Source organism: Heptranchias perlo, chromosome 25 (genome assembly GCF_035084215.1).
Source record: "Heptranchias perlo isolate sHepPer1 chromosome 25, sHepPer1.hap1, whole genome shotgun sequence".
NCBI lineage: Eukaryota > Metazoa > Chordata > Chondrichthyes > Hexanchiformes > Hexanchidae > Heptranchias > Heptranchias perlo.
The window spans coordinates 35,451,225-35,478,612 of NC_090349.1; the positions used below are offsets into that span (position 1 = coordinate 35,451,225).

The 27,388-nt window shown below is 45.3% G+C and overlaps 1 protein-coding gene across 1 annotated transcript in view; it reads right to left on the reverse strand.

Annotated features, from left to right (window-relative positions):
* Positions 1–27,388, reverse strand: part of LOC137342216 (sodium- and chloride-dependent GABA transporter ine-like) — a 77,180-nt gene that overhangs the window by 43,974 nt on the left and 5,818 nt on the right. Inside the window, exon 2 of the mRNA XM_068006002.1 lies at positions 141–275. Coding sequence (XP_067862103.1) covers positions 141–275 — 135 coding nt within the window. The remainder of the gene's footprint in view (positions 1–140; positions 276–27,388) is intronic.

A 27,388-nucleotide genomic window follows, 5' to 3' on the forward strand; every position in this document is an offset into this window, starting at 1 on the left:
GGAGCAAATCTACCACCAACACATGTAACCAATATAAATAATGCAGGTTGAGAGGGGCAATTAGACGAGTTGGTGGTCTCCTTACAGAAGAGCTCTCATTGACGAGTTTTACTGTATCGCAGTAATAGCTGGGAACAAACCTTTCAGGAGAGGGCAGATTTTAGCCAAGGCATGGACAGGACCCAAGCATGTATACTGTCCGATGGTGAATTCCATGAGGAGCAGCGGAATCCCACAAAGCAACAACATGATCAGATACGGGAGGAGGAAGGCACCTGCAGAAGAGAAAAATAAAAGAGTCAGGAAAAAAAAAAGTGAAGTATACATTAAATAGCAACGTGCTTGAGCTAAAGCAGGAAAGAAATCCGGGGATTATGGTGAATAGGTCATTAAAACTGATAGTTCAGTGTTTTCAGCCATGTGAAGGATCCATCCTTGGCCCTCTCCTCATCCACATGTACCTTGGCAACATTATCTGCAGACCTGGGGTCAGCTGCCACATGTATGATGATACCACCCAGCTCCACCTCCTAGTCATCTCTTTTGACCACTCTACTATCTCTATGCCATCAGACTGCTTGTCCAACATCCAGTCTTGAATGAGCCATGATTTCCTCCCCCTAGGATAAGGGAGTGGTGCCGAGGACTAGAGGATTGCAAACATTACACCCCTATTCAAAAAAGGGGGAGGGGGATAAACTTGGCAACTACAGGCCAGTCAGCCTAATGTCGGTGGTGGGGAAATTGAGACAATATAATCCGGGACAAAATTAATTGGCACTTGAAAAAATATGGGTTAATAAATGAAAGCCAGCACGGATTTGTTAAAGGCAAATCGTGTTTGACTAACTTGATTGTGTTCTTTGATGAAGTAACGGAGAGGGTTGATGAGGGTAGTATGGTTGATGTGTACATGGACTTTCAAAAGGTGTTTCATAAAGTACCACTTAATAGACTTATCAGCAAAATGGGATTAAAGGGGCAGTGGCTGTGTGGATACGAAATTGGCTAAGAGACAGATAGGAGATTAGTGGTGAATGGTTGTTTTTCAGACTGGAGAGAAGTGTGCAGTGTTGTCCCCCAGGGGTCAGTGTTGGGACCATTGCTCTTTTTGATACATATTAATGACCTGGACTTGGGTAATTGGCATAATTTCAAAGTTTGCAGATGACACAAAACTCGGAAATGTGATAAACAATGAGGATAGTAACAGACTTCAGGAGGACATAGACAGACTGATGAAATGAACAGACAGGTGGCAGATGAAATTTAACACAGAAGTGTAAAGTGATGCATTTTGGTAGGCAGAATGAGGAGAGGCAATATAAACTAAATGGTACAATTTTAAAGAGGGTGCAGGAACAAAAAGACCTGGGGATGCAAGTACACAAACCTATGTAGGTGGCAGGACAAATTGAGAAGGCTGTTAAAAAAGCATACAGGATCAGTGGCTTTTTAAACAGAGGTAAAGAGTATAAAAGTATAACTTTTAAAAGTCACTGGTTGGGCCGCAGCTGGAGTATTGTGTCTAATTCTAGACACCACACTTTAGGAAGGATGTCAAGGCCTTAGAGAGGATGCAGAGGAGATTTACTGGAATTGTACCAGGGATGCGGGACTTCAGTTACGTGGAGAGATTAGAGAAGCTGGGGTTGTTCTCCTTAGAGCAGAGAAGGTTAAGGGGAGATTTGATAGAGGTGTTCAAAATCATGAAGGGCTTTGATAAGAGTAAAGAAGGAGAAACTGTTTCCAGTGGCAGAAGAGTCGGTAACCAGAGGACACAGATTTAAGATAACTGTCAAAAGAATCAAAGCGGACGAGATTTATTTATTTTTCTTACACAGCAAGCTGTTATGATCTGGAATGCACTGCTTGAAAGGGTGGTGGAAACAGATTCAGTAATAACTTTCAAAAGGAAAATACTTGAAGGGGAAAAATTTGCAGGGCTATGGGGAAAGAGCAGGGGAGTGGGACTAATTGGATAGCTCTTTCAAAGAGCCAGCACAGGAACAATCATTCTATGATTCTATAAACATTGGGAAGACTGAAGCAATCAGCCTCAAACTCTCCATCAACTTCATTACCCTTCCTGGCCACTGTCTCGAGTTGAAAACCAGATTGTTTGCAATCTTGACGTCCTGTTGGAAATTCAGCTTGAGTTCGAATTCTATATCTTCTCCATCACAAAACCCACCTATTTCCACTTCTGTAACGTCACCTACCTCTGCCTCTACCTCAGTCAATTGCCACTGATGGCCTCATTCATGCTTTTGTAACCCTTAGACTCAACTATTCCAATGCTCTCTGGCTGGCCTCCCATTGCTCACCCTCTAAATTTCAACTGATCCAAAATTCTGCAGCCTGTTCCCACGCGGCACTAAGTTCCACTAACCTATGACCACCGACCTACACTGGCCTCCCAATTCCCCAAATTTAAAATACTCATACTCGTGTGTAAATCCCTCCATGGCCTCTACCCATCCCTCTCATCTCTAACCTCCTCCCCCTCCGCTATACTCTCCGTATTTCCCCTCCAACCCTGTTTTCACTCCAGCATTGGCATCCATGCATTCAGCCACTTAGGCACAATGTTTTGGAATTCCCCCTCAAACCTGTGCACCTCCCTCTCTTCCTTCAAGACTTTCCTCAAAAAAATACCTTTTGGTCACCCCTCCTAATATCTCCTCCTTTGGCTAGAGGTTGCTTTTTCCTTACACCTCTGAAGCACCATGGGACACCATTGGTGTCCTGGCCAATATTTATCCCTCAACATCACTAAAACAGATTATCTGGTCATTATCACATTGCTGTTTGTGGGATCTTGCTGTGCACAAATTGGCTGCCACATTTCCTACGTTACAACAGTGACTGCACACCAAAAGTATTTCATGGCTGTAAAGTTTTTTGGGACATCCCGAGGTCGTGAAAGGCGCTATATAAATACAAGTTCTTTCTTCTTTTTCTGTCTATATTAAAAGGCATTATATAAATGCAAGTTGTTGTTAGAAAATAAAAATATGGGGATTTACAGCTAAGGGCTTGGCTCAGAAGTCGGTGATACTGAAGTTGCATCTGGCCTTGGTGATGTCACATCTGGAGTTGTGTTAAGTTTTAATCTACATATTACAGGAATGATGTGGAATTATTGGCAGGGGTTCAGGAGGCTTACAAGGGTGATTCCTGAACATTGAGGAAAAATGGTCTATCCTGGGACTTTGCTTTGTGGAGATGAGAATGGGAGAGGGGGGGGAAAACCAGATGGGAGAAAAAAAATTGAGGACCATAAGGTGAGGTACAGGAAAGCAATTAATGCCCAAGGAAGTCAACAGCTTCAAAAGGGGGAGGGAGGAGAAAATTGGACACAAATAAATTCACATTCTAACTATAAATACTGGACGCCGGCTATCAATTACTTTCCTACAGGATATTCCAACTAGATCTATATACACATATTGTAGTTTGCTCGAGTGATTACCCATATACAATAATTGGAAACAGGCTTTTGTACGTTTAATGGTAGAAAAGTTTAAAATCTTAAGGAACTACAAACTGCTCATGTAAAATTAAATAGCACTGAATAGAGACATTAAGAGGTCAGAAGGCAATGTACTTCAAAAAGCACTTACTCTGTTATACAGTCATGCATTCACGTGAAAACAAAATACTAATCAAAGCAATTTAAGACGTCAGAAGCCTATACCACATTTCCTGTCTCTGAATTACATCCACATATTCAATCATCTTTGCTCCACCTAATTTGCAACCAAAAGTCAAAGTCAGAATGACTCTGCAATTTGACCTTCAGCAGCTAATCAGAATGCAAATGCAGCAGGAGTCCGCAAACTGTCTTTAGCAAGTCATTGTGACAGTCACCATGGAAATGCTATTATTAGCCCAAAAAAAATCCCAAAAGATAATCAGCAGCAAAAAAAAATGTAGGAATGCAAGTTATTTTTTGTATCAGTGCAAAAGAAAATCGTATTGATCAGGCCCCAAGATGAACAGCTGTAATGTATATATCATAATAACTTTGCCTTTAAACTACAAGGACTGGTTTGACAGTGCAGTGTAGTACCTGCTTTAGAGAGGTGTAAGCAGGCCACACTGAGTTATGTTGCTTGCTGAACACTTTTTTTTTAAAAACTGGGCGAAGTGGAGCTTTGTACACAGGCAACACAGACACTGATGGCTGGTAAAATTTGTAACATTAGTGGAGAGCTGACCGGCCCACTTGGCTCATTACTAACTTTAAATTGCCGGCACAGGCACGATGGGCCCGTTATTATGAGGGTGGCGGGTTGGCAGCGGGGGGTCGACTGGGCGCGTGGGTAACACGCCCAGTGAAATCGGGGTGCTCAGCACGCAATTGCAGCTTGATTGAAGGTACTTACCTGTGCTTCCGGGTTTCGCGCTGGAAAGCATAGGCTGTCAGCTGGAGGAGCCCTATTTAAAGGGGCAGTCCTCCACTGACTGTTGCTGCAGAAAATAGGAAAAATTACAGCATGGAGCAGCCCAGGGGGAAGGCTGCTCCCAGGTTTAATGATGCCTCACTCCAGCTCTTACTGGATGGGGTGAGGAGGAGGGGGAGGACAGAGATCTTCGCCCCGGCGGGCGGGAGGAAGTGGCCTGCCTCTGCCACCAAGAAGGCCTGGCTCGAGGTGGCAGAGGAGGTCACCAGCACCACCAACATATCGCGCACCTGCATACAGTGCAGGAGGTGCTTCAATGACTTAAGTAGGTCAGCCGAAGTGAGTACTCTTACTCATTCCCCTACATTCCGTCTGCCACATCACCGCCCCCACCACACATCTCCTTCTGCACTGCCAACACTATTCTATCACGTCACTCCTCACACCCACTCAAACCTCATCCTCATCTTACCTGCACTTACTCACCTCGCCAGTACTCATCCCGCCACTACCACTCAACCCAATCTTCATACAATCTCTTGGCTCCATCTCATACTCACCCTCTCACACATCTCTTCCACGGTCAGCCTCACTCAACCTGCCACTACCTGTGCTGCAGCCACAGGGCATGCATCACATATGTGCAGCAGGAAGCGTAAGGCAAACGTGTTGTGAGCATGAAGGGGATGCACAAGGGTGTTTGAGGGTTTGTCATGGTTTTCACCTATATTTAATTTCTGATCAACTCACATTACATATTATATTGGTACCACTACTGCCACGTCTTTGCGAATCTTGTCTGGTTTGTGCAATAATGCCCTTTCCTGAGGATCACTATGAAGACCCACAACTGATGCCACCCATTGTGTCACTGCAGAGTGGGTGTAGGTATATTTGCAGGGCTCTTTTCTGCAGACGACTGCAAGACGTCGGCGATGTCCTCGGTGGCACCCTGGAAGGATGCGGAGGAGAAGTTGTTGAGGGCAGTGGTGACTTTGACAGCGACAGGTAAAAAGATGGTGCTCGGGCCAGCCGGGAGCAGCTCGGCATGAAGGAGGCTGCAGATGTCCACGACTACATGTCGAGTGACTCTGAGCCTCCATGTGCACTGCTGCTCAGAGAGGTCCAGGAAGCTGAGCCTCGGTCTGTGGACCCTGTGGCGAGGGTAGTGACCTCTGCGACGCATCTCTCTCTGCGGTAGCCCTCCCTCCTGCTGTACAGGTGGATGTGTCACAGCACTGTGTTGTGGAGCTCCACGTGTCAGAGGTGGACGGCGTGGCCGGCGAGGCTGGTGATGCTGTTCGCCCTCCGAGGAGGTCATGACTGCAGCTACGGCGGCCCCCATCCGGAAGATGTATATTTGAGGGGGGTCCACAAGGTAGGTAAATGTGTCTGGACACCGGGGTAAGTGTGCAAGTTGGTGAATTTTATTGTTAGGAGGAGGGTGGTGGAGGCCAAACTTTGTCCAAAGTGACAGAGTGGCCTCCTGCAATGAGTGAGGGTCTCCCCCCACCACCTCCCACCTGTCAAATGGACCTTTGCAGCTGCCACAGGCTGATGGCTGCAACACATCCATTTCAACTGGGAGTGTTTCCCCCAGTACGGGAAACAGTCCCAGTTGACTTGAAAATCCCACCTCTCCTAAAATATCAGGTCAATCAGGTCTGTAAACGACCTGAAGTACCTAGTTAATTACTTCAAGTGGCATCCCGCCGGCTTTAATTGCCAGCGGGAATCCCACATGCGGGGGCTGCGAGGGCATGTCAGCGAGTCACTGGGGAACCCGGAAACGGGCGGGTTGGAGCCGGGCTCCGGACCCACCCCGGGAATCCCTGATTTTCGCAGCCCCCCCGCCACGAACGTACCCGCTCGGCGGTGCGAAAATCGAGCCCGATGACTCAGTGGTTTCCTTCGGTGCTGTAAAATTCAATCAATCCAAACACAAAAGCAGTCAGAAGGAAACCTTGGAAACATTTCAAACTTAAAGTAAAAGTTTAAAAGGATGATCTTGCATTGCAATTATGCTGCAGGTTATACAAAACAATTCCCCCAAGATCACCTCACATCTCTCTCCAAAATTCAGATCATATTCAGATTTGTGGTCTCAAACAAAGATATACCACAGTTTGTGTCAATAATGGTATGGTATTTGTGTAACATCAATCTAGTAACTGCATTACGATTGGTCTAAGAGCCAAGCACCAGTATAGTCCGTTTCTCGGCAGGAGCAAGCTCTTTCTTTTAATTCATTCTCGGAATATGGGCATCACTGGCAAGATTGTCATTTATTGTCCATCCCTAGTTTCCTCCAGAAGGTGGTGATACAACGGAGTGACTTGCTAGAATATATCAGAGTGCAATTAAGAGTCAACCACGTTGGTGTGGGACTGGAGTCACATATAGGCCAGACTGGGTAAAGACAGCAGGTTTCCTTCCCTAAACGGACACAAGTGAACCAATGGGGTTTTATGACAATCCGATAAGCTTCATGGTCTTGTCTACTGATACCAGCTTTTTATTTCCAAATTTTTAAAACTGAATTCAAATTCTCAAACTGCCATGGTGGGATCTGAACTCTGGATAACTGGATTATTAGTCAAGTAACAGAATTACTACGTTACCATACCCAAGTTGTTATATCTATGTAGAGTATCCAGTGCACCAAATAGTGGGGGAACAGTTCACTCATCCACTCCACCAATTTCACAGCTCATGTTAGAGGGAATAGAAGGGGAGGTGGACAGAGAGGAAGAAAAAGGTGTGTGAGTAAAAAAGCATGTAGGCATGGTGTGAAGAAAGAGAGAAATGAATAAATCCCCAGCATCATAAAACAGTAAAGACCAGACAAACCAATGCTTATCATGTCATAACTAAACAAATGGGATTAAACTTTAATGTAAACATTTACAGCTGTCAACTACCCCACACTTGACACATATACAATACCTTCAAAAAGAGAATTACAAAAAGGTACATTTATGGCCCTTTACCTCAGTTTGATAGAAATCACCTAGTGCCAGTCCATCAGAGGCAGCAAAACTCTTCTTGAGAAGTAGTTCCACTGTCTCTCCAGGGGAAAGTTCTAGTGGCATTGGTGTCAAGTTGACCATTTTGGTTCTGCTTTCACCATTGCTGGTCAGTACAGACCCTCTCCGTCAGTGGCCAGAATGGGAAAGTTCAAAATACTTTGCAGTGATTGCGCATGCAGTATGTCCTTGCTGAATCTAACCCGGAGTACAACTGGGGCAGATTGGTCGCCAACGTAACATGCACTTTATTATAAAACCACTTCCAAATGTAAAGGGGACAGAACTCGTTCCTCAAATTAAACTATTCCTCACATATGCTGGGGCTTCAAACATGGAGAAGGGAGATTTACTGGGGGACTTCTTGCTACACGGAGCTGTTTTATGGTAGGGACTGTTCTTTGCCACACTGCATCATCCATAGATGTGAAATTGCGAGCGCGGGTATTAGTCTCTCATTGAATGTCACTGTGTCCGGAACAGTATTAGACATTGTACTCATTTTCCCCCCCATCACAGCGGATTATAAAGTATATCTCCAGCTATGCCCTTGGTTGGTAATCACCAATGACACAAGAATAAAAAAAACAAATAATCAAATCACTCCTGTTTTTGACCCGTTCTGAACTAGCAAGTACCCAGAAATGACTGATCTCATCGGCTTTGGGAAGTCATATGATGCAACCCCCACCCAGAGTTGACAAGCCTAAATGGCCCCCAGTGGTATATCAACTCTGCCTAAAAGAGCTTGGGGTGGTTCCAAAAGCACCTCAGTCTGTCTGTGTCATGTTGTTGCCTCTGATACTGCAATTGCCAATGAAGGGGTCTCTATAAGACAAATGGGAAGAGGGGGATTCCACAATTCTGGGAGCCCAGATGCTGTAGAACATGTTTGATTTGAAAACAACCACTTTATCCACCTTGGGCAGACTTCCCATCTACTCATTATTCTGTACTTGTATACATGTAATTAAAATCCCAACATGTCAAATCAAGTACTGTATTACTGCTGATCAAATTGTACAATTTGATCATTCAAGCTGTATTTCACTGTCTATACTGACCACCCTCACTAACTAAGAAAACACACAGTAAATTAGATTTCTATATATAAGGGGGGAAAACAGTATGTATTACGCTGGAAAGCAGTTACATATCTGGAGGTTGAGTAAATGTCTTGAACTAATAAAGCTTCCCTCTAGTCATCTCCATCCCTTGTATGCCATAAGAAATGCAAACCAAGCACTGGGGTTTATTTCTAAAGAGATAGAATTGAAAAGCAGAGAAGTTATGTTAAACTTGTATCGAACCTTGATTACACCACATTTGGAGTACTGTGCACATTTCTGGTCTCCATATTATAAAAAGGATATAGAGGCACTGGAGAAAATACAAAAAAGATTTACTAAGATGATATCAGAACTGAGAGGTTATCCCCATCAGGAAAGATTGAGCAGGCTGGGGCACTTTTCTCTAGAAAAAAAACTGAGGGGTGACCTGATAGAGGTCTTTAAGAGTATGAAAGGGTAGGCGTGGAGAAGATGTCTCCACTTGCAGGGGAGACCAGAACTAGAGGTCATAAATACAAGACAGTCACTAATAAATCCAATAGGGAATTCAGGAGAAACTTCTTTACCCAGAGTAGAGAGAGGGAGGAGACTAGTGTGGAACATAAACACCGGCATGGACCTATTGGGCCGAATTGCCTGTTTTTTGCGCTGTACATTCTACGTAATTCTATGTGAATGTTTTGTAAACAACTGTATTTTTAAAAACTTTTATAAAATGTTTATATAAATCGCATTTACGATTTTGCCACAAAAGGCTGAGGGAATCTTCTCACTATTTACAGCTGTTGTACACGATTTATGACTTCCTCCTCACCCCATCCTAAAATTGCAAAAATACAGCATGACCACACAAGCACTTTCAATTCTTTTTGACTAGAGATAGCAATAGAGGACGGTTAATTACAGGGATTAACGGCACATTTCTTTTCTCCTCATGGCCTCAACCTTTCTCCTCGGTAGAATTTAGGAACTTAAACATTAGCTATTTAAATGACAAACATTTGCATTAAGGGTTTAGAATGAAGTAATGGTAGCATTATTTTTAAGTGCTATGTTCATCGAGACAAAAAGACAAGTATTTATTCTGGGGCATTCCAGTAAAATAGACATGCCCTTTAAAACAACATGCGTACAACATCATCTTTCCTCCACATAATGAATGAGCATTTTATCAACTCTAATGTTTTATATATAAAGCTAGCTGCTCTCATTGCAGCTGTGGATTCCATGACTTTATGTTGTGAGATCAGCATATTTTAGAAGATCATAATAAAGTTATTTGTTTTACCGCTCTGACAATTTTCTCTCCCTCTAATGAATTGCTTCTGCACTCAGTGAGGAATGCCAGTATAGGAGCTTATGCCACTTTTGGTATCTAGCATCAGTAATCAAATATTCCCAGATCAGGTTATACAGCCAGACGCACTTTGAAGCTCCCTCTATTCTTCCTCAAACGATGAGGCTCACCATGATCTCAGAAGAGCACCCTCTACTGCACCACATCGCCATTTCCATAACACACCATGCATGTGCCCTGATCGAGATATCAACTGTGCAGTGCTGCAGGCTTGCATGATTCAAAAACTAGGTACCAAATAAAATCAATTTGGGCAAATAGTGAGGGAAGAAGTTATTATTCATAGTAGCATGGTAAGAGATACAAATGTTTTATTTGAATTTGATTTTTTTAAATTGTGGCACAAAAATTCAGGTTGTAATCTGTGTGGAGTTATTCTGCATTTACGTTAGTGTTGCAGCTCACCATAGACTCCACTTTATTGGGAAAGTTGCACGGTGGCAATGGTGCCTCAGGCAACATGGAATACCATTGAAAGCTAGCTGCTCTACCATTTCACACCGCCTGAGGAAGGGGAAAGCCCCCGAAAGCTTGTGGGATTAAAAATAAAATCGTTGGACTATAACTTGGTGTTGTAAAATTGTTTACAACCATTGAAAGAGGCATATTGTCACACTACCAGAGGCACAGTGCCAATAGCAGGAAGTGTAAATAGCTGTAGCTAGCAGCTATTTTTCTGTGAGATGGCTGGGACCCCAACAATGCATTACTTCCTGCATTGAACTCTTTCCCCCTTCCCCGACCCCAAGCTCCCCAAATCTTTGGGAAAGGTCACGGGCAAAAAAATTTTAAAAGTCACAATTGCAACTTGAAATCAACTGCGCACGCACCATTGTTTTAGTGTTGCTGTTGGTGCTGTGGAATCCATACTGCAATCCAATAGGGAAAGTTCCAGAGAACCTGGAGCTAGGGCATTAAGGTACATACACAATACACAAAACAGATTCTTGCTCCTGAATTGGCGCTGCCAGAGGCAGCAGCCAAGAATGTGCATTTGGGCTAATTAGCACAGAGCCTCAACCATCACTGAATTATACTGTACAATGACTCTCAGAGGCGGGGAGGAGGAAGTATTTTGTTTCATTTCACTTTAGAGGGAAGAATAGTCTGGCTGTGTGCAAGCTTCATTGTTGCAGCGGTGAAGTGGCTGCAACTTTTATGGTTTCTTTTGGAATAAAATTGGCTTCCTGTTTCTGAGTCAGGGAACTCTTGCACAGCATAGTGAAAAGGGGAACAAAAAGTCAAGGAGATGGAAGCTAAAAATAAAAATTTACAAATATTTTATAACTATTAAATTGACTTGTGGATGGGGCAGGGAAATCAAATTACCTGAATACCCCAACCATAACGATATTCCTGCACATGGTAAGATACTGGCAGTTCCCATTGACTGTGGTATTGGAGCAGAACTATGTCTGCAGGGACAGCAATGATTACACACAGTTTGTTTAAGGTGTTTTTATATTGTTAAACTAACAGAGCAAGGCCTGTGAGCTTATCGCTGGCTTCTTATCAGGTCCACTGGCGGGCCAATAGGGAAGTGGCCCATGTTTTCCATGCCTCTAACAGGACCCAAGAAAAGGTCAGGCCCTGGTTATTGGAGCCATGGATATTACCTGCTTCATATTGATAATGTGTTGGCGGGAATACAAATGGAGGCTAGCCATTGACAGCACACTAGCAAAGATGCCTTTAGACTCCCTCGCAGCACCTTTAAACCATAAAAAGATACACAAAGGAGGGAACGAAGCACTACATAAATGCACAAGTGGCTCACTTTAGGACAACATTAAGCATTACGTGGCGATAGATTTTACCATTAACCTACAAAGGTAATTATTGCAACATCAATTAGTGTGTCACAGGTGCACAGAAAAATGTACACAGGTGTATTAAGGTACCAAAGTTCAGACCCAGTGAATAATGCAAAATGCAGAACAGGGGCTGTTTGGAAAGGAGTAATAAGGCTGCGATTTATTTTAGATGGTTCAGCAACTATAAACCACTCAAGATTTGTTCTCATGATTCACAGGATATCTGAATCCCATGCCCTATTTAAAAAGAACTTGCATTTATATAGCACCTTTAACGTAGTGAAACATCCCAAAGCACTTCACAGGAGCGTTATCAAAAAAAATCTGACATCGAGCCACATAAGAAGATATTAGGACAAGTGACCAAAAGGTTGGTCGAAGAGGTAGGTTTTAAGGAGCGTCTTAAAGGAGAAGAGAGAGATAGAGAGACGGAGAGGTTTAGGGAGGGAATTCCAGAGCTTAGGGTCTAGGCAGCTGAAGGCACGGCGGCCAATGGTGGAGTGATTAAAATCGGGGTTGCACAAGAGGCAAGAATTGGAGGAGCTCAGAGATCTCGGAGGGTTGTAGGGCTGAAGGAGGTTACAGAGATAGGGAGGGTCGAGGCCACGGAGGGATTGAAAACAAGGATGAGAATTTTTAAAAATCGAGGCGTTCCCAGACCGGGAGCCAATGTATGTCAGCGAGCACAGGGGTGATGGGAGAATAGGACTTGGTGCGAGTTACAGGCAGCAGAGTTTTGGGATGAGCTTATGGTTATGAAGGTGGAAGATGGGAGGCCAGCCAGGAGAGCATTGGAATAGACCAGTTTAGAGGTAACAAAGGCATAGATGAGGGTTTCAGCAGATGAGCTAAGTCAGGGGGCGGAGACAGACGATGTTACGGAGGTGGAAGTAGGCGGTCTTGGTGATGGAGCGGATATGTGGTTAGAAGCTCATCTCAGGGTCAAACAGGACTTCAAGGTTGCAAATGGTCTGGTTCAGCCTCAGACAGTGGTCAGGGAGAGGGATAGAGTCAGTGGCTAGGGAACGGAGTTTGCAGCAGGGACCAAAGACAATGGCTTTGGTCTTCCAGATATTTAGTTGGAGGAAATTTTTGCTCAAGCAGTGTGACAAATGAAATACACAGTCACCTCACAGCTGAAAAAAAGTGTAAACTTCTTCCTTATAGGATACCAATGGAATGAAACCAATTTCCAATTTGAACAGTTAAAAGGAAAGTTGACAAGCTATACTGATGAGACAACCAAGCAGCCCTGTATATTGGTACAGTTTCAGATATTATCCTGATTATGCACTGATTTGCAGACCTTTGAAGTATTGTACTCAAAAATATAGGAGCACTGGATGCCAAGTCCAGTACTCCCTGGTTTTAGCTATTAAACACTTGAATAGGAGACAACCCTCCCAACCATCAGTGCTTTTATACCTTACATTAACATATATCCCATAGCATTGCTCATGGCAAGTTGGAGTGACAAACAGGTAAATAAATTTAAAATGCGAAAGTATGATAAATTATAACATTTACCTGCAAGCAACATGGTGGATCACAGAATGAAAAAAAATAAAACTTATCTGCAGTGCTACCTAGAGGAATGGACCGGAGAGACGGAGCTTGGAGGAGCAACAGCATCTAGTGTTAGAAGGACTGAATGTAATGCACAATGTATTAGTCAGCTGATAAAATGGATGCGTGTTTAAACTAAGCTGCATTTTAAAGCCATAAATTGTTAAATCCTTAAGTTAATCGCAGTAAGTTTACAGTCTGAGAAATGAGTGTAAATTTCTGGCTTTGGATCAGAAGAAAGCAATGTAAAAATAACTAAAAAATGCTTTGACAGGTTGGAAGTGTGATGGACAGGTAGTAGACACAAGAAATAAATATCCATATATTAAAAGTTTTGTATATAAAAACACTTCCTGCCCATTTTATGCCTGGATATTACCTTCACTGGACTATAAAGTATGTTTGCTTACTTTTCGGTTTTCCGAACATGAGGTGATGTTGCAGCTGCTCCAAACTATGCCTCAGGTGGCACTGTAGGTTAGTTTTACTAATTTTATACTTTTTGTTCTGTGTGGCACCATGCAAGCAAGTTTTATACTCAATTTCTTAGCACTTCAGTTTTAAAGAGATTTACTGCCTCAGGCCTCTCCTCTTCCCACCCTGGCCTCTAACCACCTCTCAGTGCCAGGCCCCATTGGCCTCCTGCATTACTGGGCTCCTCACCAGATCTCCCCAAGCCATCCTTTGAGTTTTCTGAGCCAGAAAATGGTTCCTCATGCCTTTCTCCCTGCTTCCCGCCCTACCTGGGCCCCTGATATTTTTTTTTTAAAAATGAGACTCCTGCCTGTCCCCCCCCACCCAAATTCATGCCACCTTGGATTTCATCCTCCAATGGGCTGCTCATTTCCCGACACAAACTGGGAAATGAACTATTTACAATTGCTTATTGCGCTAATTTATTGCTGACTAAAAACAAACACTTAAAAAAGCAGTCATTTTAAGAAATTTTCCCATGCCTCTTTTCCTCTTTATGCTTTGAAAACTTTCAATTTTAAAAACCTCTGCAATCTCCTCTTAGCCTTCCCTGGTCCAGTGGAAATAGGCCCCGTATCTCTTCCTAACTATATAGTTTCCTATCTGTAGTGTCATTCTAATGAATCTACACTGTATGATTTCTATGTCTTTAATGTCTTTTTTATAACGTGGCCACAAAAGCTGCACACTATACTCTAATTGTGGACTAAACCCCAAAGCGCCCCATACTGCCAACCTTGTACATCTTGCACCTTTAAAAATGGAGTACACATGTAAGGAACCAGCACTCACCACGAGCAGACTCAACAGAAATATTACGAAAATGGTAAACTTGCACTCACTTTCTGTGCATCATACTTCAAAAGAAGAGCTGAAAAGAACTCTCCAGAAACACAAAGTACCACAGCCAAGGTGCCTGCCATTTCTTGATTGATATATGCATAAACTCATCCAGTGTTTATTTAACAGCAATTAGACTTTGTAGCTGTAAAGGGACACACGTCTACACTTTACATGGTACAATGTTCCTGACCTTGTTAAACAGCACAACCTCTGGGCAGTGCCACGGGCGATTTGCTGTATGCAATGTTTGAGTCAGAATCAGTGGTGAAGTGTCAGTACCCACCATCTTAAAGCAATCTTCTCAGAATCAGCTGGTCTTGAACATAAATAGATTTGGAATGGCAAGTACAGTAGGAGACAGAGAAAAGGATGAACCAACAAATAGACCGGGAACGAAACAGAGTCCCAGGAACGAAACAGAATCCCCAAAGTTCCCTGCAACAGTTTTTGGATTTCTTCTCATTCACTTGGAGGGTGCACAATGAGGGCCACCTGTTGCTGGCCCATCCAGAATTGTATTGACTGTGGTGGAAAGTCTGAATTGCTCATTTCATTTACCTAAAATGGGCAAATTCTGCTTAAAATCAATAGGTCAAAAGGGTCCACTTTTCAAATTTAATTAGCAGCACTGTTCCTTTGATCGAGTTGTTTGTTCCATTGTGAAGATTTGTATGTTCAACATAGATGTACAAATCGCTTTCATGTCCCACAAGACAATCTGATATGTTATATTTGGCTCCCTATTGTTAATTGTACAATGAGAATTTGGCCAGGAAACTGTTGCCAAAAGAGTTAAAATCTGGGTATTTGAAACAACATGGGAGCATTCTCAAAAGCTGGTATTTGACCAGTACAAGAATCTCCTCATTACACCTGCTTCAGAGATATGCTCAGACGCGAGGATAACACATTTGTGCAGAAACAAAAAAAAAGGTTATTGTACGAACAATATTCTCTCCCCAATTTTCTCCTCTCCTTTTCTGAAAATGCTAACTTTTGCAGGGTGCAATTGCATAAGTGATGGGAACTGTCCACTATCTTACCCGAGTGCCACCTTCATGTGTGAGACTAAGCAGTGAAAGTCAGCATCAAAGCAGAGCCTGATCCACATGTGCACACAGGGGTCACTGGGAGGTCATTAGAAAGTACTTTGGCTGATTTTCCCCTCTTAGCCAAGGGGTGCTGAGGCTAACTGTAGTGTCCCAACTGTTGCCCAGTTGAGATCGCCGTCCTCAACCTCCATATCAAGCAACTCCTCATCCTCAATGATTTCAACCCTTTGGCCCTCCACCCAACTCTATCACAGAAGTGCTGATTTTGTAAAAAGTGAAAATCTGAGTATTTAAGACAGAATGAGATTGCTTTCAAAACCTAGTGTTTGATCAGAGCAAGGTTGCTCAACAGTTCCCTTGCTTCTGTCCTTGATGCCCTTACCTTCAAGGGCTACAGACTTCATTGCAGCTGGTGCACGACTGACTTTATTGTCCACTGCACATATGGCTTGACCATCACCAGCAATATTGCACCTCCGTCTCTACAGATTAGAAGGACAACCTCAGTTAATGTGTCATCCATGGCTCAGTGGTAGCACTCTTACCTCAGAGTCAGAAGGTTGTTGGTTCAAGTTCCGTGCCAGAGACTGGAGCACAAAATCTAGGCTGACATTCCAGTGCAGTACTGAGGGAATGCTGCACTGTTGGAGGTGCTGTCTTTCGGATGAGATGTTAAACCCAGGCCCCATCTCCCCTCTCAAGTGGACGTAAAAGATCCCATGGCACTATTTTGAAGAGCAGGGGAGTTCTCCCTGGTGTCCTGGTCAATATTTATCCCTCAACCAACATCACAAATAGATTATCTGGTCATTATCTCATTGCTGTTTGTGGGACCTTGCTGTGCGCAAATTAGCTGCCGTGCTTCCCACATTACAACAGTAACTACACTTCAGAAGTACTTCATTGGCTGTAAAGCACTTTGGGATGCCCTGAGGTCGTGAAAGGTGCAACATAAATGCAAGTTCTTGCTTTGCCTAGCTCAATACTATTCCTCCCACTTTAGAACTGCTGTCATCTCAACCCTCCTCAAAAAGCCCAGTCTGAATCCCTCTATCTTCTCTGACTAGCACCCAATTTTGAATCACCCCTTCCTCTCCATGACTCCCTAACACATTGTCACCTACATGCTCAGAGCTCACTTCTCCCACAGATCCGTCTTCGAGTCCCTTCAGCCCAGGTTCCATCGAGGCTGCCCTGGTCAAAGTCACAATCCTCTGTGACTGCGGCACATCATCTCCTTTTGTTCCCCTTGATCTATCTGCAGCATTTGATATTCAATCACATCATCTTCCTCTATGGGACAGGATTATCACCACATGGGTCCACTCCTACCTGTCCCAACACAAAAAGTGCAACTCCAGCAATGGGTTCTCCTCCTGCCCCCATGGTCACCTCTGGTGTACTCCAAGGCTCCATCCTTTTAGCTACTTACACATTGCCATGTGCTATGTGTATCTTTGGTGTTATGTTGGACTCAGAGCGGAGCTTCAAACCCCATATCCTACCAACATCTTTACCTTATTCCCTCCGCCACTGAAATGCTTAGCTTTACTTCTAGGCTTGTCCAATGCCCTCCACACTAGCTTCCACAAACTCCAACTTCTCCAAAGCTCTTCCGCCCACATCCTGTCCCTAAATCTCACTCGCCCCACTACTCTAGTCCTCAACTACGTCCATCAACTTCCTGTCCAACATATCAATTTCAAAATCCTTGTCCTCATCTATAAATTCTCCATGGCCTCATACGTCTACAGCTCCATCAGCCTTGTGTCCCATCCCATGCCGGTCGGTCCTCTGACTCTTGCCTCCTGTGCATCCCCAAACCCCCCCATACAAGTATTATTGCCAGAACGGCCAGCCATCTCTACCATATTCTCTGGACTTCCCTCCTTGAACCCTTCCACCTCACTATTCCCCCCCACCCCCACTTTTAAAAGCTTTCTTCAAAACCAATCTCGCCTCTCCTAACTCTTCCGCTACTGCTCATGGTCTACTTTCTCCTCTGAAGTGCCTTGGGATGCTTTCTATATTAAAGGTGTGATATAAATGCAAACTGTTGTCATTCAGCTAACTCAGCACAGATTTGTAATTTTCTACTCTGTATGTTAATCATTGCACTGCAGTTATTTGATAAATCAATTTTGTAGTTTTCTCACTTCTTTCAGCTATTCTTAGCCCCACCCACCCCTTACCACAGACCATTTCCTGATGATGGGGATGGGGTGTACATAACCTGCTCTGAGTGTTCAATGTCACTAACTGGTTTAGTAGAAAATAAACCCTAGAATGACAAAATTTCTCCCCTTCACTCTTTGTGGGATTAAGTTTAAAAAAAAGTGCCCAATATTTGCTCATTATGATGGATAAACAAATCCTTCCAGCCAATACCAGAATCCCAAAGTATATGTCAGGCAGTCCACTCATGCTCTAGTATTTCACAGCAAAACAATCTAGTACAACAGTGCACATTTACATAACTACAGTGCTACGAGGTGGACTTCTGTGATGGTAGACATCTACTGAAGAGCTGGCTGTACTACAATGGACAAAGGACATACAATGAGACAGATGTGATAGTTATAGCTCAAACATGCTCAATCCCTCTTCCTCTCCTAATCCAGATTCAATTCTGAATCTATTTCTAGTAATTCAAGGATAAGCACCCTTTTTGAGTTCCAACTAAAGCCTAGAATGTGAACTTAATCTCCGAATAAGCATGTTCATAACAGTTGGACTGCAATTGGATCTTTCCGCAGCCTTTGGGCATTTTATGCCTCAAAAAATTAAGTCTCATGTTTTCCCTCTAATCTTCTTAAATTGCAAAACATCACTTTAAATTGAGCAACTAGATGTTGATGAGTCAATAAGGGATCAACTGCCAAAAAGGCATTCTTTCTCACTTTGCCACAGCGGGGAGTGCTACTTTACAGGGTTTGTGATTCCCCGAAGCAATTTAAGTTGGGTTTGGGCAGAGAAGAGCTTCTTACTAAAACTCCCTCCCCCGCTCAGCAGGGAAGGAAGTAAAGCAGCATGTCAGTCTGTCCTGATGGTAGAGCAGCTAGGACTGAACAGACCATTTTGGAAGAAAAGCTCTTTGGGTTAAACATTTTTCTAGAAAATTAAAACTTCTTTACTGGCGCATTGTGTTTACGCAGAGTGGTTTTCCAGTAGTGTTTTGTTTTGTTTCGTTTCAGGTTATAGTTTTTGCAGATTAAAGATTTGTTTAAATATAATAATTTTTAAAAAGTCAGTCCTGATCATGTAAAGACACCTCGAGTACACAGCTACACACTCAACAGCAAAGGATTGGGAACTGGCTAAGTCATGCCTCTCAGGAGCCACACTGTGAAAACTCTATGCTCTCTGCTGGCTATTTTAAAATGCTGAGATCAAGTGTGGATCCATTCTGCATAACTAAGCTGAACAGCATAAACTAATTCCTCCAGTCAATATCAAAATCCCAACTTCAAACAACAATGGTTTCCAAACCAACTAACTCAACATCTTGTATAACAAATAAATGGCAGAAACAGATTCTGATTTTGTTCCAGGAAAGTCAAATTTTAAAAGTAGGGCATAAATGTTTCTTGAATTTATGCTTGTACACGATGCAAAGTTTGATTCTGGGACAGTAACAATTACTTGAAAAGTATTCCCTTTGCACCAGGCAGCAAAGTCCTGGAAGAGTAGACAACAAATCAGGGCTTAAAAGTAGTAATCCTTAACTGGCATTAAGATTGCCAAATTATTGGTGAAATTTAACACCATGTAAAATACATTCAACTCCTGATTTTTTTTTTGCACTAAAGAAATTATTCAATAATTTGAATTGAAGCAATGTAAATAATAGAAGTGGGAATTTAGTGCTAAAAAAGTTAAATGATCAGATAATTTCAATTAAACAACTTTGAATTAAAAATAGATTGTAAAAGCACAAGAAAAGTTAACAGCCACACCACTGGTGGTAGTAATGATGGGAGCTACTTTAAGTGGTGAATTCGGAGCACCAGAAGTGTACGGGGGTATGCTCCTGGCAGGCAGCAAGTCAGACTCCATGAGGAAAGGCATCATCACCCTCATCTACAAGCGGAAGGGGGAAGAGGGAAGAAATCAAAAATTGGCGACCCATCTCACTACTTAACGTGGACTACAAAATTCTGTCCAAGGTCATCGCCAATCGGGTCAAGTCAGCCCTGGAGGTGGTGATCCACCCCGATCAGACCTGCGCCGTACCCGGCAGGAAGATCTCTGATAGCCTGGCGCTACTCAGGGATACGATTGCCTACGTACAGGACAGGGGGGTGAACACCTGCCTGATCAGCCTGGACCAGGAGAAGGCCTTTGACAGAATATCCCACACGTACATGATGGACGTGCTCTCCAAAATGGGGTTTGGGGAGGGAATCCGCAATTGGATCCAACTGCTCTACACAAATATCAGTAGCGCAATTTCAAACAACGGGTGGGAATCAGAAAGCTTTCCGATCAAATTTGGAGTCAGGCAGGGCTGTCCTCTCTCCTCCGTCTTGTTCGTGTGTTGCATCGAACCCTTTGCCGAGTCCATCAGGAGGGATGCGGGCATAAGAGGGGTGATGATCCCAGGCAGCGGAGGTACTCAGGTCAAGGCCTCCCTGTACATGGATGACGTCGCCGTCTTTTGCTCGGATCAGCTCTCGGTCCGCAGATTGATGAGCATCTGCGACCAGTTTCGAACTGGCCTCGAGGGCCAGGGTAAATCGTAGCAAGAGCGAGGCCATGTTCTTTGGGAACTGGACCGACCGATCCTTTGTCCCCTTCACCGTCAGGTCGGATTGCCCGAAGGTGCTGGGGATCTGGTTCGGGGGGGCCAGGGCGTGCACCAAAAACTGGGAGGAGTGTATTTCCAAGGTTAAGCAGAAACTGGGACTGTGGGATCGACGATCCCTCTCGATCGTGGGCAAGAGCCTGGTCATCAGGTGCGAGGTGCTCTCGGTGTTGCTGTACGTGGCGTAGGTCTGGCCCATACCTCGCTCCTGCACCGCGACAGTCACCCGAGCCATCTTCCGCTTTGTCTGGAGATCAAAAATGGACCGTGTCCGCAGGGTCACGATGTACAAATCTCCAGAGAAAGGGGGGAAAGGCGTGCCCAACGTGGCCCTCATCCTGATGGTCACCTTTGTGTGCGGCTGCATCAAGCTGTGCATAGACCCTCGGTACACAAACACAAAGTGTCACTACGTGCTGAGAAGAATCGGCCTGGCCACGCTGCCACGGAACGCTCCGTCCAGTTGGACCGTTCCGCCCCACCTGTCCTTCATGGAAAAGTTTGTGCAGAAAAACACCTTTGACCACAAGGCGATCAGTAAGTGGTCCGCACGTAACGTCCTCGAGACCCTGAGGGAAAAGGAGATGGTGGATCTTGTCGGTTGGTTCCCCGAGCAGACTGTCAATGTCATTTGGCAGAACACCTCATCGCCAGAGCTTTCAAACAAGCACCAAGACCTAGCTTGGCTGGTGGTGAGAAGGGCCCTTCCCGTCAGATCCTTCATGTACTCCCGGACTCTCAGCGCCACCGCGCGCTGTCCCAGAGGAGGCTGCGGTGGAGACGAGACCGTCACCCATCTCCTTCTGGAATGTGCCTTTGCAAAGAAGGTCTGGAGAGAGATGCAGTGGTATCTGTCCAGGTTCGTCCTGAGCAGTTCCGTAACACAGGATTCGGTGCTCTACGGGCTGTTCCCGGGGACGCACACTGAGACGGACATCAGCTGCTGCTGGAAGACCATCAACTCGGTGAAAGACTCCCTTTGGTCTGCCTGAAACTTGCTGGTCTTCCAGTACAAGGAGCTGTCCTCGACCGAGTGTTGCAGACTGGCACATTCCAAGGTCCAGGACTACGTGCTGAGGGACGCACTGAGGCTGGGTGCGGCCGCCGCAAAGGCTCTGTGGGGAAAGGCAACCGTTTAGAGCCTTCCCGCCATTATATACCGAGGGGCTGCAATCAGGGAAAAACCCCCTCGGGCAGAATGTAAAATTCAAAATTGATGTAATGTACCCGCAATAAATCTGCAATGAATCTGTAATGAATCACCTGTATTGATTGTGATGCAATGAGGCACCCTAGAGTGTCATGAACTGTAATTCTGTCCAATGTGTTTCATTGAACTGTACTTGATGTAACCTGCAAATTGCATAATCTATATTGTGTATGTTTGGAATGTGATATGAGAACTGTATTGCATGAACTGCTGCAAATTTTATGAATAAAGTATATTTTTTGAAAAAAAAATTCGGAGCAACACTCAAGAAGCTGTGGTTATGGAGCTGCTAATCTGTAGGACACCACTCCCAGGATGAATCCATTCATTCAGGTTGACAGATCAATGATGTGTTTGATATCAACCTGCCCAATTATCCTGTCTCTTTGCCTCAGTGGCATATGATGGTGTGTGTTTCGGCACCACAGCTGTCTGCTCATATTCTTTTTCAGCTAGAGATCTTGGGACAGTGATCAGGAATTCCTAGCAGTTTATTGCTCACGTTTCTACTTGTTAATTCTAACACCCACTCAGCCCAGTTTGGGGAGTAAATCTGAACAGTTGGTGTGTTAGCGCTGTATACAACTAAACAGCAGGGAATGTTAGTGCTGTGTGTAGGGAAAATGCTAGAATCTATTATTAAGGAAGTGGTAACAGGGCACTTAGAAAATCATATCATTAGGCAGAGTCAACATGGTTGACAAATCTATTAGAGTTTTTTGAGGGTGTAGCCAGCAGGGTAGCTGAGGGGGAACCAGTAGATGTAATATAGTTGGATTTTCAAAAGGCATTCGATAAGGTGCCACACAAGAGGTTGTTATGCAAGATTAGGGCTCATGGGTTTGGGGGTAATATATTAGCATGGATTGAGGATTGGTTGACAGACAGAAAAGAGAGAGCAGGAATAAACGGGTTGGCAGGTTTTAACTAATGGGGTACCACAAAGATCAGTGCTGGGGCCTCAGCTATTTACAATATATATCAATGACTTAGATGAGGGGACCGAGTATAATGTATCCAATTTTGCTGACAATACAAAGCCAGGAGGGAAAGTAAGCTGTGAGGAGGACGCAAAGAGCTGCAAAGGGATATAGACAGGGGGCGTGGAACAGGGACAAGTGAGTGGATGGGAAGGTGGCAGATGGAGTATAATGTGGGCAAAAGTAAAATTATCCACTTTGGTAGGAAGAATAGAAAAGCACAATATTTTTTTTGAAAGGAGGGAGACCAAGAAATGTAGTTAGTCAGAGGGATTTGGGTGTTCTTGTACATGAATCACAGAAAGTTAACATGCAGGTACTGCAAGCAATTAGGAAAGCAAATTGTATGTTAGCCTTTATTGCAAGGGGATTGGAGTACAAGAGTAAGGAGGTCTTGCTGCAATTATATAGGGCTCTGGTAAGATCACACCTGGAGTACTGGGTACAGTTTTGGTCTCCTTACCTAAGGAAGGATATACTTGCCTTAGAGGGGGTGCAACGAAGGTTCACTAGATTGATTCCTGGGATGAGAGGGTTGTCCTATGAGGGGAGATTGAGTAGAATGGGCCTGTATTCTTTGGAGTTTAGAAGAATGAGAGATGATCTCATTGAAACATATCAAATTCTTAAAGGGCATGAGAGGGTAGATGCTGAGAGGCCGTTTTCCCTGGCTGGAGAGTCTAGAACTAGGGGTCATAGTCTAAAGATAAGGGGTTGGCCATTTAGGGCCAAGACGACAAAAAATTTCTTCACTCAGAGGGTTGTGAATCTTTGGAAATCTCTACCCCAGAGAGCTGTGGATGCTCAGTTGTTGACTATATTCAAGACTGAGATCGATAGATTTTTGGTCACTTAGGGAATCAAGGGATATGGGGATCGGGTGAGAAAGAGGAGTTGAGGTAGAAGATCAGTCATGATCTTACTGAATGGCGGAGCAGGCTCGAGGGACCATATTGCCTAGTCCTGCTCCTATTTCTTATGTTTTAATGTTGTCGAGCAGAGCTTGAAGTTTTCACTGTCGGCCTCCAGCATGACTGGATCAAGTTACATATTCCAGGCAGTATGATGGAACTGATTCCATTTACATTTACACCTCCCACTGCCCTGCATTGTCTGTCCACTAGAGGGTACGATGTTAGCCATAGACACATCATATGTTTTAACGTTGTGTCAATATACTTCTTGCTTGGTGCTCAGAATTCACCACCTCAAGTAGTTCTCACCACCACTATGACCAGTGATGACCTGAAATGCTACTCCTTCAGCCTAGTGTTATTCAGCTCAATATGCACTGTCTGGACACAAGCCAAGTTTGGAAGGATAAAATCGAAGTAACTGTACTGAATGCATTCCAAGGTTCCATTAGATGTGGTACAAAAATTTCCAAGCACTCACCATTACGCTTTAGGTGATCATGCCGATAGCACTGTGCATTCTTTAGTACTTGGAGCAGAATCTCTGCCAAGGCTGCCACTTTTAATACAGACAACGGTTGAACAGACTTTACAAGCCTGACTTTACCTCCCGCATCCCAATCAATTTCCCAGACTACCCACAAGTCAGTAACCAGATGCATCAGCGAACTCATTTTGTTGATCATATTAACTGACGAGTGACAGCTATTAAGACTAGCTGAGTTATGACACATTCTGTACTGCACCTCTACAGCAGGGGTGGGATAGTAAAGCATTAAAGAGCACCCTACTGCAGTGGAGAACACAGATTTGATCCCAACGCCACTAAGCTGCTGATCTCGAAATGCTGCGGTGAAGAAAAACAAAATCACAGCCAACTCAACGCAGGAGCCTGGGAACAGGTTTCTCATGACCTCAAGGGTTCATGGAGGCAGGGAAACAAATTGGACACAAAAATACCTTACACTCTACTGTTAAATTTCACAAAGGATTACGAACCAGCTTGTCTCCACAGACATAACTCAAATACAGCTGATAGTAATGCGGGAAGAAACAGAAAAGATGAGGGATTTACTCGGCTTGAAATTTCCATGTCTCTATCTGATTAAGGGTTGTACTGAGTAAGGCTGAGCCAGCACACGTACATTTTAAACTGGATAACATTCTGAAACTGGGACATTAACTGCAAATCAGATAAGGGCGAAGCCAAATTCTCGAGAGACCAAATGGACATGTAATGTTCAATCCTTAGTATGCTTCCAATGTAGACGCCATCAGACTTTTGTTTACAAGATCAATTTTTGCATGTATGGATTCCTGCCCTGAAACTCAAAATATTTACATCTCAGTAAATTGTTCTTAAGTGAACAGGATGGTTAAACACACAATACATTGACTTTTCCCCAACTGTTCCCACTTCCCCTCCTATGAAATGTCAAAATTCCAATACATGTGCTCATATCTTAAAAAAATAAAATTTGGCAAGAACAAAAGGAACTTTATCTGAGCTTGAGCATGTCTTCAAGTGAGTTGAGTTAACTTATCTTGCTTTTTCCTCTACCATTATCAAATTTAAGCAGGTAGGTAAAGCGGTGAGCCAACACCCATTTACTGTACCAATACATTACACAGTCCAAGTTCGGATAATATTCCTCTAAGGCAGAATTATAAAAGGAGCCTCAAACTTATTGGGCTCGATTTTAGCAGGCCTGCGGGTTCCCAGCGGGTGGTCCTCCGGGAGCGTGGAAAACGCGGACGGCTAATTGCGTGCGCCCCCCGCGCGATCGCGGGATAATTGAACTGATTAAGCCCTGCTTCCGGGTTCTCCGCTCCCCAGCTGCGTGGCGGCGGGCTGCGCATGCGCACTACCGTCGACGCGATGTAGGAGCTCCACTTAAAGGGGCAGTCTCCCAAAGCCCCTCCTGCTGCAATCAGTAGGCAAGACATGATGGCTCAACCCAGGGGAAAGGCTGCGCCACGTTTTTCGGACCTCACGCTGCAGCTGATGCTGGAGGGCGTGAGGAGGAGGAGGGACACGCTGTTCCCTGCGGACGGACGCAAGTGCCCTGCCGCCGCCACCAGGAAGGCATGGGCAGAGGTGGCGGCGGAGGTCAGCAGCAGGGCCAACACCCCCAGGACATGGGAGCAGTGCCGCAAGCGGTTCAATGACCTCACTAGGTCCGGCAAGGTGAGTACACCAACGCACCCTCCCACAACCTGTCCCCACCATCACGCCAAACAGATCACAACCCCTCCTGCAGAGCCACCACAGCGCTCCCGCAGCAATCCTCACAGCCACTCACTCACCATCCTCGCCGTGCCCGCAAGTACCCACCGTCCCTGTCCCCACCCGAACACTACCACACACCCCAATCCCCATGCAATGGGATGGGCATGTGGCACACGCATCCTCCCATCCATCTGCCCCACGCTCAACCCACCCACACCGATGCTCGATGCGTCTCACTATGCAATACGCACCCACTCACGCATCTGTGTTTTGCCTTGACAGGAGAAGAGAAGCAAGAACAACAGGGAAAGGGCACGCACCGGAGGTGGCCCGCCGCACGTGGTCGACCTGACAGATGCAGAGGTGGAGGCGCTCGACCTCGCCCGCACGCCACATTGCCTGTCTGTCGCAGATGGCGAGTCTGTCGCTGCAGAAACGGCCGGTAAGGGAAAGCTGACACTCAACACCCATGATCGCGAGTGACCGTATCATCACCTGGCATCAGGCGCACCGTGACGTTGGTGCACATGCCTCATAGTGCCCTCTGTTCTCTTGCAGGGCCGTCTGCGAGCGCTGCGATTGAGGAGGGCGATTCCTCAGAGGACATGGTGGTCTCTGAGGGTGCATCGTCACATCGGAGCCAACCATCCACCAGCGCAGAGACACGCACCTCGGTGGGTCCCCCTCGCCAACTATTTGGGGTAGCACTTGGTGATTCACCGCGCACGAGTGAGCATGAGCAGACCCTGGTGGCAGGGGCAGCCGCGGAGGGTCGGCGTCGGTGGGAGCACTCATCTCCAGGCTCTGCTCAGCCGGACCCAGATGCTGAACCCAGGGGGCCACCAGTGAAAAGGAGAGCCGTCGAGGGGCACCAGCTAATTGCCGAGGTACTGGGAGAGGTGCCGCGCGCATTGTCCACAATTGCGCAGGCGATGGAGGAGTCCAACTCCTGCATGCGGGCATTGGTGGCGCAGGCACAGGAGGGTACCGGCGACATAGTGTCACGGGTAGGTGCGGGAGCGTCTGCGGTGGAGGACAGGCTGGCCTCCCTCGAGCGTCACGCACAGCTCCACATCGAGTCCGTGCAGGCCCTGACAACGGCTGTACGGATTCAGGGTGAGCAACATTCCGCCGCCATAAACAGGCTGACGGACACACTAGGGGTGGCCTTGCAAGGCCTCACACATGCCATCCAAACTGCCGTCCAGCAGGGTGGAAGGGGTGATGTGGGCCGAGGCCACGAGAGGGATGGTGGTGACCGGGGACATGGAAGCGGGGACGCTTCTCAAGGCGCCCCCACGTCCCACCCGTTGCCCCCCTCTCAACCAGTACCCGCAATGGTGCCTCCTCTCCAGGTGGCCGAGTCTGCCCCTGCCCCGGTGCAGGAGGAGCAGTCTGTGGAGGTGCCCTCACGGGCACCGAAACCCAGGGGCCGTCCGCCCAAAGCATCTACCCGGTCAGGGCGAGAACAGGAGCAACCTGCCACTACCTCTGCTGGAGCCACAGGGGTAGCACCACGTAGGGGTACCCGCAAAAGAAATCCAAAGGCGTTATAAGCACAAAGGGAATGCACCAGGGTGTCTGTTAATTTGTACACGTTTTGTTTATAGTATTTCACATTGTACATATTAAACACTCG